The sequence below is a fragment of the Lepisma saccharinum genome, chromosome 22, assembly GCF_977018435.1.
Source record: "Lepisma saccharinum chromosome 22, izLepSacc3.1, whole genome shotgun sequence".
NCBI lineage: Eukaryota > Metazoa > Arthropoda > Insecta > Zygentoma > Lepismatidae > Lepisma > Lepisma saccharinum.
In genome coordinates this window covers 970,721-992,383 of record NC_139250.1, presented here as the reverse complement: position 1 = coordinate 992,383, position 21,663 = coordinate 970,721, and the positions used below count along the sequence as shown (strand labels likewise).

Genomic DNA, 21,663 nt, shown 5'->3' with positions numbered 1-21,663 from the left:
ACAGTATACAGTACACTTGGACACTTAATTGTGCAGTTCGCAAGACTGAGGACATCAGCAGGCTGACCGATGGCACTCTCTGTTTTCTTCCAGCTCTTACGGGTTGGAAAACAAGCTTTGTCTCCACACAACGTCCCCTTCCATTGGATCCCTGAAGGCCGCCGGGATATTTTTCGGGTTTCTGATGGCATTGACAGGGTGGTGATACTACGCAGATGTTTTGTTAACAGGCCGCGAGAGCAAAGAGAATGGGATTATATGAGAGGGGAAAGTCCGCCCAAATGTGGAAATCGCACGTCGTCTGCTAGGAGGGGAAGTGAGGGGAAGTGGGGATCTCAGCGACACTAGCGGCATCTCGTTCATCTCCCCCAACTAACGTAGCGCTCCACTGTTGACAACTGAAGGTGGCGTTGCGCTGTGCTCAGGTTTGAATTTGAAATTGGTGGGTAGTGATGGGTCATTGCAGTTCCTTTTCGGGAGGCAGTTCACCGGAGCTCGCTCACCGAAAGGAGTCGTTCACCAGGAGTCGTTCAAAGGAACGACGAGGCCACGGAGCATGCTCTCGGACGAGGCAGTTCCTTTTAGAAAGGCAGTTCATTGGAGCTTGCTCATTGAAAGAGTCGTTCACAGGAGCTACCATACCAACACAGCTCCAAGTTGATTTCGTTGAGCGGGGGAGGGAATGGAAAGAATTAGAGGGGAGGAATCCGCCTTCGCGCAAGAATGGAAGAAAACATAAACAGCTAGAGTTTGGACTTGAGGAACCCAGACTTTTCGTCTCCACTTGTGCTAGTGTGAAGGGGGGGCGAAAGCGGTGTTGCCAAACGTCTGAGAGTCTGATTTTTTTTTTAGTCCAGTCGTACAGGACATCTTTTCCTGTCAACATGCACCCTTCGCTCGCTCGCATTTCAGGCAGAGGCAGGGAGGCGGAGACCCACTCTTTCGCTTGCTACCCTAGGCAACAGGCTTCGCCGTGCTTGGCCTTTTTGGGAGTGGATTCTCTCGAGAGGGGGGGGGGGACGATGAGCTGAAAACTCGGAATTATTGCGGAGGGTTAGAATTCTTTCTAGGGGTATTGTAGACTGTTCGTATGAACATCTGCACTGCAATCAAGGTTTAGGGTCCAGTTACTTGTGGCATATTTCGTTTTGCTCGCCAGTTAAAATTGCACGTCGAGTTCCGATTACTCAATATTATCCATCCTTTATAGTTTATATTAATTTCATTGTTGTCTACACAGCGATATCAAATAGTGAATTATATATTGATTGGAAGTGAACGAACATTGTGTGTTTTACTGATATCCTCACAAGAGTATCTACAGAATGTTTAGTAAGATCCCGAAATTTAGGTTGAATTCAGAATTTATGTAATATTGAATGGGTGATTGGGTCCAGGGGGACTCATGGGGCTGCAGTTCCCTCCCGAAATTTTGAGAAATTCAAAAGTGTCAACTAAAAGTATTTTTTAAAAAAATCAGGAAAACCAAATTGGTAACTGAAGAACCTCTTAAATCAACCTCTCAAATACAATTTTTGTCATTAAACCACTTTTACCCGTGGTATCAGTATCGGAAGATATCGGTTGGATTATATTTACCGACACCGGCCGATACTTTTCCAATATTTTGATCTTTCGCGAGGCTTGCAAATATGCAGCAAGCACTTTCAGGGTGTCCTTGAATTTATGCATAATTCCAAGTTTCCGTTGTTTTGAACCAATGTTGTATGGAAAAATGTATTTTGTGATTACGTAATAGTATTTTCAGATTTTGATGCAATTCTTACGTTTAAAGCATAACCCTAATAAATTGATACACACAATTGGAAGTATTTACTTACACTAATATTAGTCAATATTTTAAACAGCTTTTAATTAATACGCGTCATTTTCAAACAAGGGTATCGGTGAGATAGGTAAGAGAATCAGAATGGGTGTGGATATCCGTTCAACTCTAATAATTATGAAATGTTTTATTACTTATTCCGCCCCACGGGAAAAAATGCAGCTTTCTAACATCCACATTTACAATTCCAACCCTCCGAAATAAAATCCTGCTTACTCCAGTGGTACTATAGCATGTTATGATGCGTCTGTCTCCATTAAGCGGGACTTTTCCTTCCAGATGGACATCACGGACGTTCTGATAATTCCCAGAGCAGCTGCTGTTCTCCCAATCACTTTTTTAAACTGAATCAAAGGGCCATTATTATCTCTTTCATTTTTAAAATAATCTCGCACTGCACGAGTCTGGCCACGCATAGGAATACCACGCCCGACTTTTTTTTTCTTTCGATTTCGCCGGTGTATTCGCGTTATGCTCATCATCTTTCAGTATAAAAATCACAGATACGAAAAAAAAAGCACAAACAAACCGCACAATAACGCCGAACTTTTGCTGTCAGGCATACACTTGGCAACGCAGAATACCACGAGAATTCCCCCTCGACACGGCAACTGGTCAAAGCCGATTGGTTCAGCGATTCACGTGACCCTCCCTAACTTTCGACAGAAAAGACAAAAATAGAATTTCCAAGTCCATTCTTTCGCTCGCTCTCGCGCTCTCTTTTTCTCTCCCCTCTCTCTCGCGCAGGTTCGTAGGAGCGAGTCATCAACTGGGAGCGTTGGCAGCATACAAGCAAAGCTCACGACTCCTGAGGAACTACCACTTGTCATGGCAGTTCCTTTTCGGGAGGCAGTTCACCGGAGCTCGCTCACTCAAGCAGCCATTCAAAGGAACGATCAACTCCTCTCGATGTTGGTTTCGTGCAGCTGAAGTGAGGGGGGGTGGGGGAGAACTTGCTTGAGTTAGCTTGAGTGAAAAGAATTAGGAGAGAGGGAACTCCGCCTACTACTCCACCTACCACAAGAAAACCAGAGCACGTACACAGCAGAAACAAAACAAAACACGGTCGCTCGCTCTCTCGCAGTCATGAGTCATCGACGGAGCTGGAACTGCAGGAGCGGTTGACAACGTACACTCAAAGCTCACGACTCCGAGGAACTACCATAGAGGAACTGCTCGTTCACTCCGAAGGAGCGAGCAGTTCACAGTTCCCAAGAGGGAGTCGTTCAAAAGGAACGACTCGTTCACGAACGACCCATCACTATTGGTGGGTAACCGTCTATGTTCGTTCGCGTCGGTCGGACGCTGATTTTTGTTCGTGTTCCGTGTTTGGCGTGTTGTTTTGATGCTATCTGGCTGTTTTCTTTAGCCCACTAGCAACAGTTGAAGTGCATTTTAAAGCCCACTGTGCCTCGTACGATCGAATTACGAGTTCGTCTGATTTGCGGCAGAAATCAACACCATGTGAAGCTTTCGTTTCTCAAAAATTCCGAAGAATCCTGACAGGTATGTACAATAAATCTTAACTCACATTAAGAAAATGTAGTTGGAAAATTATTAGTTTGTTAATAGTATGATTTCCAAAAATAAATATATATTATTACGTATGGGTGTGCGTATATGATTGTAGACATTCATAACTCGGATGCATGATACTTTGGTCCACCCTCTATTTTCACTTAATTTCACACTTTTGACCTGCGAGACGTGTTGGCTGAAGCAAGACGTAGGCAAAAAGAACGGATATCCGGTGATTTGATTTGGAGTCACCGTTCAATTTATGGTTTTTTTTCTCCAATGTTAAGGAGACGTCTAGGAGTACTTTCAAGATACCAACCACCTTTGGAGGCAAAATTGTGAGTTCAACACTCTAGAAGCTCAGTCTGTAAAACTCGAATATAGGTTTTCTGCTTCATAAGTAAATGCTTCAACGATACAATATGTTTGTAAAGCAGTACTGAAAAGCAATTTCTCAATGAAGAAATGAAGAAAACACATCGAAAGAAAGAGTGTGTGTACACACACACCTATGTCACAATGAAGCTAGCTTTTGAGCTATTTTCACCAGGGTTTGAACTGTGCATGCACATTATCTATGACGTGGCCTGTTACACTGATGCATACACTCTTTAGTTGTTGATACGTATCAATATTACATCGGAATGCATTTTCTCTCATGCGAGCAACCATTTTTGGTACTAATTTACTGTAGTTCAAACAGATTTCTTCATTTTTACACAAGAAACTACTTACCGTAATAAGTTCCTGTAGCATTGTCTAACATATGGAAGGTGTTTTCTGTCATGCCTGAATGTATCATAGCGGAAATTATTTTTTTAACTATGTTTGCCTAACCTAACCTTACATAATGTTTCTTGGGGATGGAAAAAATTTTAACTATGTTTGCCTAACCTAACGTTACGTAATGTTTCTTGGTAATATTCATTCCATCCTCAAGAAACACTACATAAGGTTAGGTTAGGTTTAGTTAGGCATAGCGGAAGTTGTTATTCTTGTTTAACTATGCCTAACTAAACCTAACCTAACCTTATGTAGTGTTTCTTGAGGATGGAATGAATATTACCAAGAAACATTACGTAACGTTAGGTTAGGCAAACATAGTTAAAATTTTTTCCATCCCCAAGAAACATTATGTAAGGTTAGGTTAGGCAAACATAGTTAAAAAAATAATTTCCGCTATGATACATTCAGGCATGACAGAAAACACCTTCCATATGTTAGACAATGCTACAGGAACTTATTACGGTAAGTAGTTTCTTGTGTAAAAATGAAGAAATCTGTTTGAAGTAGGCTATAGTAAATTAGTACCTTCTCACCACCTGATGAAAGTAGTGGCAGCCAAGGCACACACTCATAGGGTAATTAGGGTACATAACAAATACAATTTAAAATTCTGATTTAGTACTCCAACATAAAGAATAAGCATCATGTGAACAAACTTTAAATTTTACAAATTCCAATTTCTTCAGATCTTGAATTTTATATGCACATGTGTGTGTGTGTGTTTAGATCACCTAGTTAGGGTGCATATGTGATTTTCATTGCATGTATGTACAACTATCAATTAAGAGTGAAAGTAATCTTAACTTTTCTTCTTTGTTTTACAGATGTTCCCATTGGTTGGATGCTGTTGTAAGACCAGTCCTGGAAGTGCGCAATGCGGAGAAATACTGTGCAGTGTCTATACATAATGTGAAAGTGGTTTCAGCTCAGATTAAGTGACAAGTGTGAAATGAAGTAAAAACTCATAAGATATTAATTTTACTGCCCCACTGTGCAAAGATGTCCTGTTGTGGAATATATTCTAATAGCTCAACCATAAACGCGTAAATATGTGTTTCCATGCTCCAAAATCTTCTGATCTTGAAATATTTTCTTGTTATATAGTTTACGTCAAGATAAAAGTAATTGGTGAGTGCTTTGATTCTTCAAAAGTTCAATTCTTGTTGTGGACATTTGCTCATTTGTGTGTGTGTGTGTGTATGCAAGAAAGTGATATACTGTGAGGATTTGCATATTTTGCAGGTGCCTTTTTACCCTTTCCTTTATTAGATTTAATGTATCTTTATTGAATAAGGGGAGATAAGAAGAGTATTTCAGATTGGTACTTGAAAAGCAAGGTATATGTACTCTACAATGAATAGTGTCAGCGTTATGAAGGAAATTTCATGAAAATTAAAATAAAGTTCTTGTTTTGACAACCTGTTCTCATACTTTGACGGAGCTTGGGGTATAGATTCCCTACCTGATGGTAAGTTGCAAGACAACTATAGAAATGTTTGCTCTGTTGTTTAGTCCCAAAAGTTTTCAGGGAATTCTTGCTTCTTTTTAATTTAATAACCAAGACATATTCACTGCAATTCAGTCTTTTTAGAAGCGTACATTGTGAAATAAACCCATGTGTTATTTTTTTGCATTAAAAATATAGTGACAATGATCTGCATGAGTCTACAAGTCAACTATTACATTATTATTATTAAAGTATTTCCAGTTTTCCGTGGCACATTTGTTTGTGTGCAAGACCCAGTATTTTTTGCATTTGGGCACGTAATAAAGAAAATGCTGCAACACATGTTAGTAAGGGTTTCACTGAACAATCATTTTTTTATTTTTTTAAGAATATTATTAGTCCTATCTCTGTGCCCAAACACATGGAATGATCTCATAACCAAAGGTTCCGGTTCAAGTCTGGGTCAGGGCATGGGTGTTTCCTTGCATATCCATTCATGTCAGAGAAGTTGCCCAAAATAGAAGGGACAGATTATTGATAGTTTATTGGTATCAGCTGATATAGAAATGAACAATGTTTATCAATCCAATATAAGTATAGGTTCATATATCATAACAATCATAGGCTATAGGTTAAAATGTCATATCAATCTTCATTTGATCACAAATTACAAAATTAGGTGAGGTTTTGTTTCTGGTACTTTTGTTATCTTTACAAAGAGAAACAATTACTCATATGTAATTTATATATTTTTATTACATATTTCTGTACTGTTATGATGAATTAGACAATAATGAAATTTTGAGTATCCGTCTTTGTTTATATTATCCTTTTGTTTGCTTGCCTATTGTTACTGCATTTCTCCACAAAAAACTTGCAGTGGTTGTAAGAAAAAGCAATAGTATTGTTAGTTTGCCTGTCAAGGGTCTTCTGCTATTTCTTAGATGTTGAATATTCTGCAGAAGTGGGCCAAATCAATTAAAAATGCTACTCTTTAATGTAGCAATGGTTGTGTGATCAATTTATCATCAGATAATATATATATATATATAAATATATCTGTTGCGTTTCTTATTTAAACACTGGACTGATTATATACACTATTTAATGTACACTGACACTGGACTACATTGGAAAGGAGTCTACCACCGTGTAGCAATGTCTCTCGCTGTTCTCTCGTACAGTGCGGGTATTTCCCGATATGTACCACGCCCTGCACAGTCTCCGAAGCAGAGTCTGCACTGTCCTGCCACCTAGTGGCGACAAGTATAATGAATACTTAAGATATACAAATTTTCACACATTGATAACACAAATAATAATACATACACTAATCTATCCCAAACAATATCATATTTACCTGGGTTCAGTTTCATTCAAATTTTGATGAAAATAATTTCTTCCACATGATCAACACTTTTTAACATGTACATCATGGACACTGCCGGCTTGTAACGATTCCATTGAAAGTCAGTGTATTCATTACAAGCCGGCAGTGTCCGTGACGTACATCCACATAAACGATAATGAAAATTTGATTATTACATTTACTTCTTGCTGGAAAATAATTTATCATAAGAAGGATCTGATTAAATTAACTGATCACATAGTGTGGGTGAAGAGAATTGAATTCTTGCATTTTTTACTTTCTTAAGTGAAGATGTGAACATGCAAGTTGTGATGAATGGGATTTCTTTTTAATTTAATTGAATTTTGATTTTTTCTGTGGATGATGATGACTGATGCTTTTCCCCCCTTTCATTGAGTTTACATCAGTGGTGTATTCATCCATGTTATCTGGTTTATGCTGCTAATCCATCTTTTTTCACATATGTGGAAATTGTCGTAATTCAATATTTGTTTTACTTGAATGCCTGCATTGATGTTTTATTTCTGTTATATCTAATTAAATAATAAACGTATACAATAAGTAAAAATTATTGCAGTAAACCAGGTCAAATTTTCAGAATACACCACTGGTTTAGATTTCCTCCTGCTATATGTCACAGGAAAAAGCATGTTATATTGGAATATTTACATGCTATGTGTGCTAAATCCAGGCAGTGCTTTTTTCTGGTGGTATGTAACGGTACGCCATGCCAGTGTCTTTATGTAGGTGAAAATTAAAACTAATAACATTATTTTGTATTCTGGAAAGTTCTTATGATGAACACAAAAAGAAATATACTTTGAGAGTACTGGAGCCTTTCTTCCCAGAAAAAAGCACTGGTCCTAAGTAAAACCAGATTATTTTTTGTCAAAATTCGAGGTTTAAGAGGCCAATTTTGACAACCTAGAGTTTAAAGTTTAAACCACTGCATTGAGCCTCCACCCATGACTCCTCATTACAAGTCAACAGTATTACCACTACATCATTGAGGAAGCCCGATTATCCTATTAAATGTAATTCTGGCACAATTTATTTGGGAAAGATGAAATTATTCATTGGTTGAGCTATTTACACATTTCCAGTAAGTAATGTGTCAGGTAAGGGTTTGAATTTTCTTAATGTGTAGTTTTTAATGCATTCATATTTTGTTTGGCAAAAACTTTCCCTCATATTTGAACAAAACAAGTACACAAGGTTTTTAGAAATGATCAAATCATCATGGAGTTAAATATGTGCATGGTCATCAGGAAGGGGGGCACCCCCTACAAATTGAATGTTAACCTAAAATATATACTATATATATATATTGCACATTTTCATTAAGTAACAGTAATTTATGTTAATTTTTATAAGGTTTAATTGATTTGTTGTTTTAAGTCCACTTTATGCACAAGAAGGCTAATCGGGACTGGACCTACAGTTTAAAGTGGGATCCGAACCACTATGTGCCTCCACCGGGTATTGAACCCGGGACCCCTTGATTGCAAGACGACTATGCAACCACTGCGCCATCGAGGAGGACCTAATTATTATAAGGATAAGGGCATTGCAGGAACATAACTGAAACTGAAGGACTGGTTTGTGTGAGGGTAACACTATTATGAGGGTGATATAGTTTGTTTGCTCCCTCCTGGGGAAAAAAATAAAGCTGTGGCTGTATTATCACTGATATGACATCGGGTTTTCATTCTTGTTGTTTTTTGTGTTTCTTTCATCGCACTTGCATGACTTGTATGAGTTTTTGGTACAATATTTCTCCCGTTCAACACAAGATACACATTCAAAGTTCGTGAATGACAAACGCATTTCAGTAAATGCTGTATACCGAAATAAGTAAGTTTTCCTTTCTTTTTTTTTTCGTGTACTTTTCAAGATAAATTCTAATTTACGTCTATATTTCTGCACTTTTAAAATTGCAATAGCCTGTACAATGAAACCTGAATTCCTAAGTACATTTGCTTAAATTATACATATTTTTTTCCTTCGAAAGCTTATTAATTCGCTAATAGTGTTTAGCAACCACGCAGCTTAATTTAAAGTGCCTAATTCGCCATCGAATTTTTCGAAATAGAAATGCGCGTTTCAGCGTAAAAGTTGAATAGGTTCTACCTGTACGCAGCCGCGTTGCGTTGCTTCCGGCGTTGCTATGGTAACCGCAGTAGTTCGGGGGAGATGCCGGTGGCGGCAGCACAGACTCTATACTTCTTCCTGATTGGCCAATCTCATTTAAATTTCTCATTCTGGATTGGCCGTCGGCTGCTGAAAAGTTTCCATTGTGAGTATCGGAACTTTCGTCTCTCTTGTAATCCCATTCTCTTTGCGCGAGAGGGTGTTGATGGCCCCATATCGGAAAAGGACGAACCTTATTCTCTCTCGTCTATTCTAGTGTGGCATATCGCTCATATTCCATATACTGTAAATGCAATGCTACATTTTCCAAACAAGTTTTCATTCCGACAACTACCGCGCATCTCGTAGTTCGTTGCTCTCAACTGAAATTCTTTTTATGAATTTCTGCTGTGGAAACAATTGAAATGAAGGGATTGGTGAATAACATGACAACGCACACTTTCGGCCCAAGTGGCGTTTTGCTACCGTATCTGACTATTTCAGAGTTATTTCCGTAAATTTCTAAGAGAGAGCAGCACCATGCAGACCATGATTTTCCTTCTTTCTCGAGAAGATCGTAAGAAGCCACCGTATAAGATGACGTCATGCTGTGACGTTTTTCTCAATTCCAGGAGGAAATTGTCTAATTTTTTACTTTTGACTGCATGATTAATTCTAGTTCCCTCATAGACAATAATGATGAGGCCACTGACTGTCGACCATCAGGTGATCATTCGTCGTCTTCAAGTCAAGTAAACGATAACACAATTTGTGGTTTGTCATGCCACTGAGTCTGAAATTTTTGAATTTACCTGGGGACAAAATATTTGGTCATCAACCAGACGACTTTTCAATGTGAAGTTCATCGGATGGCTTCGTAAATTTACAACTATAGCCTATTATTAGACAATTAAAAAAGCTTGGTGTTGTAATCGTTATTAAAGTTATTTAAATAATGTGGCTTACCATATTGTCGCCGCGAAACTTTCAGTTAGTTTATTAAATGAGGGTAAAAACATGACAAGTCTAAGATCGTGTGTATTATTTTTAAATATAATTAAATTTGAGTAATGTTCAAAACAGTTAAAACACATCTTCCTTTGAGCCAGAGAAGAGATGATATATACATTTCAAAAATTATGAAGCCTGACGAACGTTAAAGGAATAATAAAATTGTGGACTTTTTCAAAGGTAAAAAATCGCACTATTGAAAAATGTATCGAGTGTGGCTGATCATGTTGTTGCACCAAGACATTCATATGTACGAGTATAGTATGATAGATATATTGTGAAAAGTGATGTTGTCCCAAGAACTGAATATTATAAAGATAAATATAGCGAGTTAAATTCAGAAACCCTGGATTTATTAAGTAGTGGACAGAAGAGTTTCCCGTCGCCTGAGCGTCATCTCGTGAATGTTGTGGAGTTTCATATTTGTGTTTTCTTTTACGTTAGTGTTTTTAGTGCGATTTAATGAAAATAATCTGAAATGGACTTACAAGTTTGATTCCTCGATCGACTGATTTGGTTCATTTTACTCTACCGCGTTTGGCTAATCACGAAGATGAGGATGAGTGAGATGATGAAATGGATGAAGGAACATTCGCAAAGAATACCCAGGCCCTGCAGTTAGTAGGGATCCGGCCTCCAAATGTATACGTACAGTCGGCGGCAATAAATATGGGACAACTAGATTCTGAAAAGTGGTTTTTAATAGGAAATATCTCCCACCGCCGTACAGTGTGCCAAGTCACATAACGCCTTGCAGGGGAGCCAGTATTCCAGGATCTACGTGTCCCATTGTTATTGCCGGCGAGTGTACACCCGGACCTGCGTACGCTGTTTGCTGATTGTGCGGATGTGTGGGGAGGCCAGATGATCCGCACTACGAAATCAGAGGTCGCAAGTTCGAACCCTGGTCAAGCTATCGTCGCGATCGACACAAGAGGCTGACGTAATGGAAAGAAAGATCGATACTCACCGAGAAAGGCGTTGAGGGGCATCTTGGTGCCCTTCGGGGGGGCCTCCCCGCACCCCCAGCCCTTCACGTAGACGGGGCCGTCGTCGTGGAGGAGGTCGAAGCCACCCACGCGAGTCTCCTTTCCGGTCAGCCTGCAACACGGAAACGCCAAATGTTCAAAGGCATCCATCCTTACAGCCTCACGTACTGCACAAAGCAAATACTGCATCTAGAAGTAACTAATTCTCTCTCGCAGACCCTTTGGTAAATCAGATCACCTGAAACACACTTTGTACAAATCACAACTTCAACCCTTAAAACATCACCAAAAATTCCTATAATTTACAATTTTACATTCCTCTTTTCAACACAAGTTAAATATTGGTACATTAAAAGGCAATTCCGATGAATGGTTGCTTTTCAGCGTAGCGTGTATGTTGTAGAATCCAAGCGTCTTCTTCACTGAGTACCCTGCCTCTACAAGTACCTTTGTTTGACACTACGTTACCAAGAAAGTTAAAAATAACATCAAATATTAATTTACATAAACACGCACACACACATACATTATACAGAGCATTCCCTAACATTAGCTACGAGACTCGGCGGCAAGCTGCCCGGCATCAGCGCTTGTTTTTCCCGGTGAACGGGTACGCGACAGTCGCTAGAGTCGGCTATTAGAATTACAGTTTACATATTGTGTACTAACCTTGACTACAGAAGGTGTTGAAAATGATGTCCCTCTGCTGCAACACATTCCTGGCATCTCCGAAGGAAATTTGCATTTACACGTTGAAGTTCGTCTACTGTAATTCTCCCGACTTTTCGTACAATACTCTCTTTTAATTCACGGATGGTGTGCGGATTGTCTCTGTATACTTTATTTCCCCATTTTTCTTCCCACTTTTATTCAGAACTGACCCTGTTACTCTAAACTTTTTTACGAGGTTTAATATAAGCGACTGTCGTGGACCCGTTCACCGGGAAATACAAGTTCTGATGCCGGGTATCTTGCCGCGGAGTCTTGTAGCGAATGTCAGGGAATGCTCTCTCTCTCTCTATATATATATATGGACCATAGGCGTAGCTACGGGGTGTGCCGGGTGTGCCTAGGCACACCCTAATGGGCTGCTTTATCAAAGAGAATTAAATACAGATATTTCAATAAGAGAGAAAATAAGCGACAGTTTGTAAGAAGTTGAAAATGTCATTACTTGGTAAAAACGTGTGCATTATCGCTGATGAAACGAGTGTCTATAGTTTTTCGATATTTTGATGTGATTAGAGAAAGAAGATATTTACTGCATTCTACTCTGTACTACAGCGCCTTTCTTGTATACCTGTCACAAGCTGCACGTGTGAGAGACCTTTCTCCAAGCTTACCCAAGTTAAAACTAAATTAAGAGCAACTCAGAAGCAGGATAGATTGGAAGCCCTGCTCTAGCTATTTGTGGAACAGGAAGAAACTTAGTCTATTGATGTAAATGAAGTTATTGATGAGTTTAAGAACATTGTACCTTTTGAAAGACGTGTCTCTTGTTATAGATGACGTGTATTTTGATGTATTTGTTTGTAACATTTATGAACATTTTGTGTGTGTGTAATTTCTATGCAATTTGAATTTTTCTACTACATATATTCAGAAATTTTCAACACTGTCATTTAGTGAATTTATATTCCTTTACAAACATCAGTGCAGTCAAAGAGCTAAGTGATTGTGTTGCAAAATATGCTATGAAAAAGGCACAAGACCTCATTTTTTTTCTTTGTGCACACCCAAATATAAAGTTCTAGCTACGCCTATGATATGGACTTTGGAATGAATAATCAGTATCATTTCGTATTTATCCTGCTTGTGTCCTGGAAGGGAAAGCTGAAACTTATACACTTTTAAAATTGTCGTGGCCACGACCATAGACTATTAGCACGAACGACACCCACCTCCCTTCCATGTCGAGGATGTTGAGGACGTCTTCTATGAGGTCGTGCTTCCGGTCGTAGTCTTCCTTGTCCGTGGCGGCCATCGCAGGGGATGCGTTCGCCTCCAGCAGCCACCTGGGGGAGAAGCAGGGCAAGGCTGTTGATTGGCTAACTCAAACAAGAACTCCAGCATAAAATCATTGTTTTTTACCTGTAATTTCTATGGGCAAATGCCACAAATATGATACTCAGTTGTTTACTCACTTCCAATAGCGTACGCAGGATTTCATCAAGAGGGGTGTTATTTCTAAAACTTTTTTCCAAATTCACATTACCATTGTTTTATTATACTTTAATTAAATAATAATCACAATTAATTAATAATACTTATAATTAATTAATTATCTAAATTAATACTAATAAAACTACTAATAGCACTACTACTACTATTAAGTAGTAGAGATCTACATAAATATAGTATTTATGAAAACATTAGAACGAAATTAATTTCTAGTCATTCGATTTTTATCAAATCCTGGGAGCATTTTTTTGTTTCTTTGTTACGAAATAATTGTTTGGTCAACGAGGGGAGACATTTCAAGGGTGAAGAAGATCCAGAAATACAAGAAAATATATTAAAATAAATTGAAATAATCAAAGTATGGAACTCATCCAAGGAGCTGCGATGGTTTGGTCGGTAGAGTGTCGGACAACCACGCAGGCGATCCGGGTTCGATTCCCGGAATTAGTCGGAATTTTTCCGGCTTCTTTCCCGCATAAATGTCCCTGATAATTCACATGTGAATTGTCTCGCTGTTCTTACCAACAAAACATTTTGTAATAGTTAAGCTTATTGTCGTTTGAATAATTGTCTAGTCAACAAGGCGAAACATTTTAAAGGGAGAAGACATTCAAACGTGCTGCGGTAAACGATACAATGGGAAGGCGGACTGGTGACTGTATTCTTGTCCGCTTAGCCTTTGTCTATACATTAGCCTCTTACAACGAACCAACAACTTTCTTTAGTTAATTCTCATTGTTCACACACAAAAAAAAATACATGTTCGTTGAACACTGGCGTACGTAGAGGGGTGGCCGATGGTGTTCCAGCCATTATCGAAATTTTGAGAAAATCAGAATTTTCAAATAAAAATCCGTTAAGAACTTTAAAAAATCAAAATGTGTAAACGCGAAACCTCTTTTAAAGTGAATCCCGATTACCATTTTTGTCTTTGAATACAATTTTAATAGGCTAAAATACTCCAAAAATACGAAATATTTTATTATGCATCCTGCCCTCCAAAACGAAGCCATGTGTTATCCACATTTACTATTTCAGCCCCTCCCGAAAAAAAAAATCCTGCGTACGCCAGTGTATTGAACATTGTTGCAACTGAGATACAAAACAACCTTTTCTCTTTTAAATCATAGTTACCCTAACCTAACCTCATAAACTCGTGTTTATTTTCAAGGCATCACTCTGAAAGACGCGTGTGTTTGGAATGCTGTGCTTTTCTCCATGCTGCATGGAAATAATAATTCAAATTATTATTATTATTAGTAGTAGTAGTAGTAGTAGTAGAAGTAGTAATAGTAATATTATTGTCCCAGATCTTTGACTGTGAAAAATTGGTCATTTAATTTTTTTCCATAGCATTTTCATAATATTTCACAAGCTCAAGGGGGGGTTTAAACCCCGTAACCCCCCCTTGCGTACGCCACTGCTCACTTCTATTTGCAGTGGCTCCCTCACGAGAGATAAGACACGGTATTCGGTAGTTGGAAGTAACGCAATTGTACGTAACAGTTACTTTTCAGTAGCGATAACTGTAGCTAGGATCTTTTTGAAATTAGTAACATTTTTTTTCAGGTAACACTTAATGAAACTAACAGAATTATAAACAAAATTATTTTATTTAAAACTATAGAAATAAAGTATTAATCTTCATCTACATTTTTACTACTAATGTACACGCACAGACCAATTTGGACGGTAACCCCCGCTGGTTTATGGTGCTGACGATATCGACGTAGGAGACTTCATCGATCTTATCGATGCGTATGCAAACGTTCTTAAAGTCGAAGATGCATGGTACGAAAACATATTCACAAAAACTATAGAACTATGTGATGACTTGGATGTAGACATTCCTCCAGTCAAAAGGTAAAAAAAGTCTCTCACCGACTAGATGATGCGTGACAAAATGCAGCCCAGTTCAAATCAAAAGAGGAAATGTTGAAAATACAAACACCCCTTCGTTAACTGTCTCTCATCATTCTGCGTTCCTTTCCTTGCTAAGTAAATATGAGTTCAATATCTACATTAGGGGTACGATATAACGCCTTAAATTACAGTAATGCTAATTTCAGTGGGCCGGACACAATCTCCATATACGCTCCTATTTCATCCCCAAGAATTCAAGAAAACAGCGATATGGAATGAGGTTTTCTTTAACCGTCTGAACTTTCATCAAGGCACATCTATGATTTTAACATCCCGTCCCCGCGATTCCGAAGCTACTGGATGGATGTACTCACGGCTTGAGGTCCGTGTCGAGGAGGATGTCGTAGCCGTAGAGCTCGAAGCAGTGCCTGTCCTGGATGATGACCTTCTGGACGCTGCGGAGGCTGGCCACCACGGTCTCCGCTATCCTCTCCATCAGACTCTCCACCGCGCACAGGCCGTGCTTCGCCGTCAGGTGCTGGCGCAGGCGGCGGAGGCTCCACTTGAACACCTGCGATCAGAAACACTCAACACTCACCTTCATTAAAACAACAATGGTGGCCAACAAGGAACACTCAAAGTGGAATTTTAAGTTTGCAGGAGGAAAAATAAATTGATCACAATTAATTATTTAATGCATTGCCAAGGATTTCAGTTATTGTGCTTTTGCATCGACAAAATCTTCGATTAATAGGTACTTGTTAAAAAGAGCATGCTAGAAATGTAATAAAAACGACAAAAAATATTGAAAAATGATCTAAAAGCCAAAAAAGGGCCGAAAATGCAAAATGAAAACAATGTTTCCTGGTTCTAATTGAAGCCAAACGCACTACAGTAAGGTTTAGCATCGTCTTCAAGCTCCAGATAGAAAGATGATTTTCCATCAACTTCCTAGCGGAACGTGCAACGTAGAGATAGAGTATTGTCTCCTTACCTGTCCGTCCTCCTCGCTGGCGGCCATCTGGACGGCCACGTTGGTCAGGTGCACCCTGGCGTCGCCGATGGCGTCCAAAGAGAACTGGGCCCCCGAGAGGCGGGCGAATCCGTCCCTCGCCAGCCACACCCTCAGCGGCGTGAACTGCAACGCAACAAAGACACTCCCATCAACCAAGATTGTTTCAAGGCTGTACCCAGAGATACAGACTGATGGACGACAGATCATTAAACGATTCAGGGAAGACACGACTGTTTGTCTCGTGCTGGCCATGTTGGTATAGTCGACGTCCTGATTGCAACGTGAGTTCGTTATCTTTGACGCAGCTCGAAAAGAAGCAGAACAGACGCGTATCTCGTTTCGAGCCATCACCTGTCTTTCTGAGAATAGCTGTATCACCTCCAGTGTTTGGACATCCAACACGAACTGCGACGACGCTACACTCCAAAGATCTCCACATTGTACAAAAAAGAATAGCACGACACAATAACACAGCCTAGCAAAGATAACCAGAACCTCGCGTTATGAAATCTCTAAAGAAACTGAATTGGCAACATCTCATTTACTCCACATGGACTTGGCATATGGTTGTCAGAGCGAAACTGATCTTACGGAACTTTCTTTGAAGTAAAGTGGCGTTCGAATCAGGACTTCAACTATACGTGAGGATGCAGCATTTGGACAACATTCTCCCTATCTACGCGCTAAGAACTCGAGATCTTAAATTCCATCCTTGGATAGCAACTCGTGACTCACGAGAGTGACGTCACTTCCAATTCACGTCCAATCTTTTGGACAGGACGTGTAATTATGTAAATCATACGATGTGGCTACTAATAGATACTAATATGATAATATGACTACACACTGCACTTATTAGTACGTGTGTACTTGTAATCATGCATACAAATTGAACGCAATAAGAATATACCTTTTTGAAGTATTAAAAAAACATTCTAAATTAACTTTATCACATCACCACTAATTTCACCATTTGTAGTGATTTATGCTTAAATATCTGTCCACGTTATGGACAGAAAGGCCAATTGGTTCCAAGGCGACGTCATTACCACTACGCCATCTCGGAGACCCGTACTTAAAAATTAAAATAATATTTTCTAGAACAGGTGGTGGGATGAATTTATAAAATAATTTAGGAAAAATTGATTTATTATGTGGAAAGATATCAAAATTTCAAGTACAGCAGAAGACGCGAAGTGAAGCGGCACGGAAGAAATGTGCGGGTTGCACAGAAGGCAAGGATTTTGTTAACACGTGACACACAAATTATCGCAAATTTCATCACGCAGCTGTGCTCAGTGTAAGCTCCAGACAAAAAGAAAGAGAAAAGAAAGACGAGTAGGAAAGAAAGACATAGTAGGAAGAAAGATGGGAGAGAGAGAGAGAGACGAAAATAATAAAAAGGAGAGAAAAGGAAGACGGAAAGAGAATGACAGAGAACGAGAAAGAAAGAGGCAGAGAAGGAAATACGGAAATATAAAAAGACAGAGAAAGGAACAAAAATACAGTGGAAGAAATGGAGAAAAAGGAAGGAATTAATACATACATGAGAAGGGAGGATGAAGAAAGAGAAACCAGAATATAATAAAGACAGAAAAATAAAGCAGTATAGACCTTTGTCATCTAGGGCTGAGCCGATATCACTTTCAAGCGATAGTTTTACCGATACCGATTCTTGAAAATTGTCAGAATCACATGTTGTTCAAAATATTGAATGATATCAGTGGGTGAATAGAGGAACATACAATAAGAGTTCATTCTTGAAGCTTTCCTGGCGGCGAATATCAAAGAGGTTTTCTCGGGCAATCAGCCAGTTGATTTCCGGATAGGCTTCCGAGCTTTCGGCTGATTGCCCGAGAAAACCTCTTCGATAAGTTAAGAGTACTTGAAAATAAAATCCTTAAAAAATATTTTGACTTAAAATAGATGAGGAGACAGGTGAGTGGAGAAGGTTACATAATTTAGCACTGCATAATTTCTATTCATGTCCAGATATTAATAGAATGATTAAATCAAGAAGACTTAGGTGGGCAGGCCATGTGGCACGAATAGGAGAGGAAATAAGGATTCTTGTTGGGAAACCTGATTGTAAGAGACCTGTAGGAAGTCCAAGACGAAGATGGGGGGATAACGTTCAGATGGAAGTATGGAAAAGATTGGATTGATCTTGCCCAGGATAGGGACAGATGGAAGGTTTGTGTTGCTGCAGCCATAAACCTTCGGGTTTAAGAAGGCTAGAGAGAGAGAGAGTATTATGTTTATTTGTTGGAGCACGAACATAGTGGTGCCTCTATGAGCAAGAATTTGAAACTTAGGAGATACTTACATCTAGTACTGAAATGTTGATACCTCAGAGTTCCAAGTTACACATGTAACTCCATGGAACTCAAAAGACAAACCTCGGGTTGTGCGTCAGATACGTGGGGTAAGTTTGGGGATAGTTTTATGAACGGTTGGCGAAGAATAAAACTGTTCTCAAGAAGATTGGTTCTTCTACAAATTCTTCTGGCATTCCTCAATTGGGCGTAGGACTAATATCACAAGAATCAGAAACACTATGTAAGTCATGCCGAGAAAATAATAAGTAATACTTTGTCACAACAGGATATCATTTATTGTTCATGATGTATCATTTATGTGAATATTAATGAAACGTTAATAATAACAATAATTTTATAATTAGACCTTACCGATTTTTCAAGGGGGGAGGGGTAAATTGACCTCCTTTGTGATGTCATGTTTTTGGGTCAGCTCTGAATAACAGAATGCAGGAGGACTTACGGACGTGACGAGGACGTAGATGCGGATGTCGAACTTCCTGCCAGCGATGAGGTAAGGGTTCTCCACGTACTTCTGGACGATGTAGACGTCCACGTAGGCGGCGTCCGTGTCCAGGTTCATCTTGGAGGCCATGCTGGGAGGGTCCTTGCCCAGCTCACGGTTCTTCCACTCGATCAGCTCCTTCAGCCTAAGCAGAGACAGAGAGAGAGCAAAATGTCCATCGCCATTTTAGTTCTTTGTTGTGCGCATCCTACGATCTTTTGAGGAAAGCATATTTCAATTCATATTGATGGAAACAGGGCGAGCGAAGATGGTGACGGACAATTTGCAAACTATTGATTCGTTATAAAATTATGGGCACATAGGCTATTGGTGCCCCTCACGCAAAATGGAAAAATAGGACCAGAGAAAAAGAATGTTTCGTGTTAAAATTCCTCAATCAATTGATAAAACTAATTCCGTCGACAACTAACGTTATACTGCCTCCGAGGATAAAATCTCCACACCCAGTTAAAAGATGAGGCTGTACGTACAAAGGTTACTCAGTACACACACAGGACAACACTTTATAGAATAATGCATAAGGATTTTGTAGATATCAGAATCACTTGTGGTGAATATACATTAATCTCGTAATCATTGAATTGTGTGTATTAGGCTCTAAGAAAGGGAAAAACATATATGTACTGATGAGGTGAAGCTCATACGAAAGGAGACGCCAAGGGTCACGGGTTTGAATCCCGCTCGGGCTTGGTTGTTTGTGAATGTTCATTCATCAATTTCATCACTCATCCCCATCTTCGCAAATTAGCCAAAAGGCACAAAACGAGAAGTAAAGTAAACTAAATCAAATCAAAAAATCATACGAAAGCAAATGTAATATGTCAACTATAAACACATTTAATTTTTTCTTGATTTAAAATTTAATAATTTATATCCCAAAACTTGCAAACATTTTGGGTACAATAATATGAAAAATGCTAATCATGTTAAACCATAAATAGTATCATTATCAATAAGGTGTAAATAAACATAAACTATCATTTAAAAAATTGCCCAAATTTAGCTGCAAGGACTATAAAAAATATTTTAATGACATCCAGAATGTCAATGCTAATGTCCACAGCTAATGAAAGAACTCACTTCTGGAAGAGGAAGATGCCCCTTCCCTGGGACCCGCACACGGGCTTCACAATCCACGTGGCCCCGGCGTGCTTCTTGTATTCCTCCACGAACATTCGGTAGTCGTTCTAGGCGGAGGGAGAAAGAAATACATGAAATACTAAATAAAACATCCAACGTCAGGTTAAGTTCAAACGCATCAATGAGCCCAAATATAACTGTTTGAAAAATTAATTCTGGAAGAAAAGGTAGGCACAGTTACTTCACTCATAGAAGTTTTGTTATTTAGTCTCGTTTCTGCCACTTTTGCTAATAGCAACGATGATGATGATCAGATGAACGACGAGCACCCATGTTTAGGTCGAGTAGTATAACTGTTTTCCAGCATAACATATTTGTTTTTTGTGCACACACACACAATACACACCTCTACACTACGAAACACCGATGTCTTTCTTGTCCGATGATAATGCGGCATATGCCGCGAAATATCAAACTATTTCTTTTCGTGTGGTAAGTGTTCACTGTTTCCTTCATCACTTATACATATATATACTGGGCGAGTCTTTTAAAAGAGGCCCCGTGGAAAATGTGCTCCTTGCTTGTAGGCAACCCTGGAACACCGAAGAGAAGAGCGGTGTCATGTCATGTCATGTTGTCGAATATGCTTGGCACCGATACCCTGGACATTTCTCTAACCCGCTCTTCTCTTCGGTGTTCCAGGGTTGCCTACAAGCAAGGAGCACATTTTCCACGGGGCCTCTTTTAAAAGACTCACCCAGTACAATATATAAGCAATGATATATATATGTACAGACATAAACTTATGGGTTTGTGTGATAATCTCGTAATACGTGGAGCATACTGTTCAAAAGCATACTGTAAATAAACATCGCTGTCTTTTATCTCTTCATTGTTTTCTTGGCTTTTGGGAAAGATAGATACAAAGTGTAGGCTAAGGAAATGAAAATATTTTAGTTTCTGAAGGGAGAAAAGTTCTTTGTGATAATATTAATTACAGGGGATCAATCGAGGCAATTTGAGATGGGCAGTCCCCCCCCCCTACTTTGCCCCAGCACTATGGAATCTTAATGCTAAGCCTTGTCCACCAAGGAAAGTAAACTGTCCTTATCTCCCCCGGTTTTAGCACCCAATCGCCGCTACTGCAGAGGCTACTTCTATTGATTGCACTGGCGTACGCAGGGGGAGCTGATGGGGCTGCAGCCCCTCCTGAAATTTTGAAAAAAAAATCAAATTTTCATATTAAAGCTGTAAAGAAGTCGGAAAAAACATACTTGTAAATGGAAACTCCTCTTAAAATGACCCCGGTTAACATTTTTGTCTTTGAACAACTTTTAAAACGAAGACTAAAAATGGCAATGACGAAATGTTCTATACTGTATATCGTCCACCTCAGAATGCAACTTAGTAATATCCAGATTTCATCATTTACAATTCCAGCCCCTCCAAAAAGAAAATCCTGAATACGCCAGTTATTGAATGAACGAATGGCTTGTTGTTTGAAGTCCACTTTATGCACAGATAGGTTACAGTTTAAAGTGGGATCCTAACCAGCGTGCAATGTGCTTCCACCGGCGATACCTT

General features: G+C 39.2%; 1 protein-coding gene across 1 annotated transcript in view; it reads right to left on the bottom strand.

The window, feature by feature from the left end:
- Positions 1-21,663, bottom strand: part of LOC146005043 (putative tubulin polyglutamylase TTLL9) — a 102,717-nt gene that overhangs the window by 6,197 nt on the left and 74,857 nt on the right. Inside the window, exons 5-10 of the mRNA XM_083144189.1 lie at positions 20,080-20,186; positions 18,937-19,123; positions 16,135-16,278; positions 15,515-15,711; positions 12,998-13,111; positions 11,078-11,208 (exon numbers count right to left, since the gene is read on the bottom strand). Of these exons, the coding sequence (XP_083000315.1) occupies positions 11,078-11,208; positions 12,998-13,111; positions 15,515-15,711; positions 16,135-16,278; positions 18,937-19,123; positions 20,080-20,186 (880 nt within the window). The remainder of the gene's footprint in view (positions 1-11,077; positions 11,209-12,997; positions 13,112-15,514; positions 15,712-16,134; positions 16,279-18,936; positions 19,124-20,079; positions 20,187-21,663) is intronic.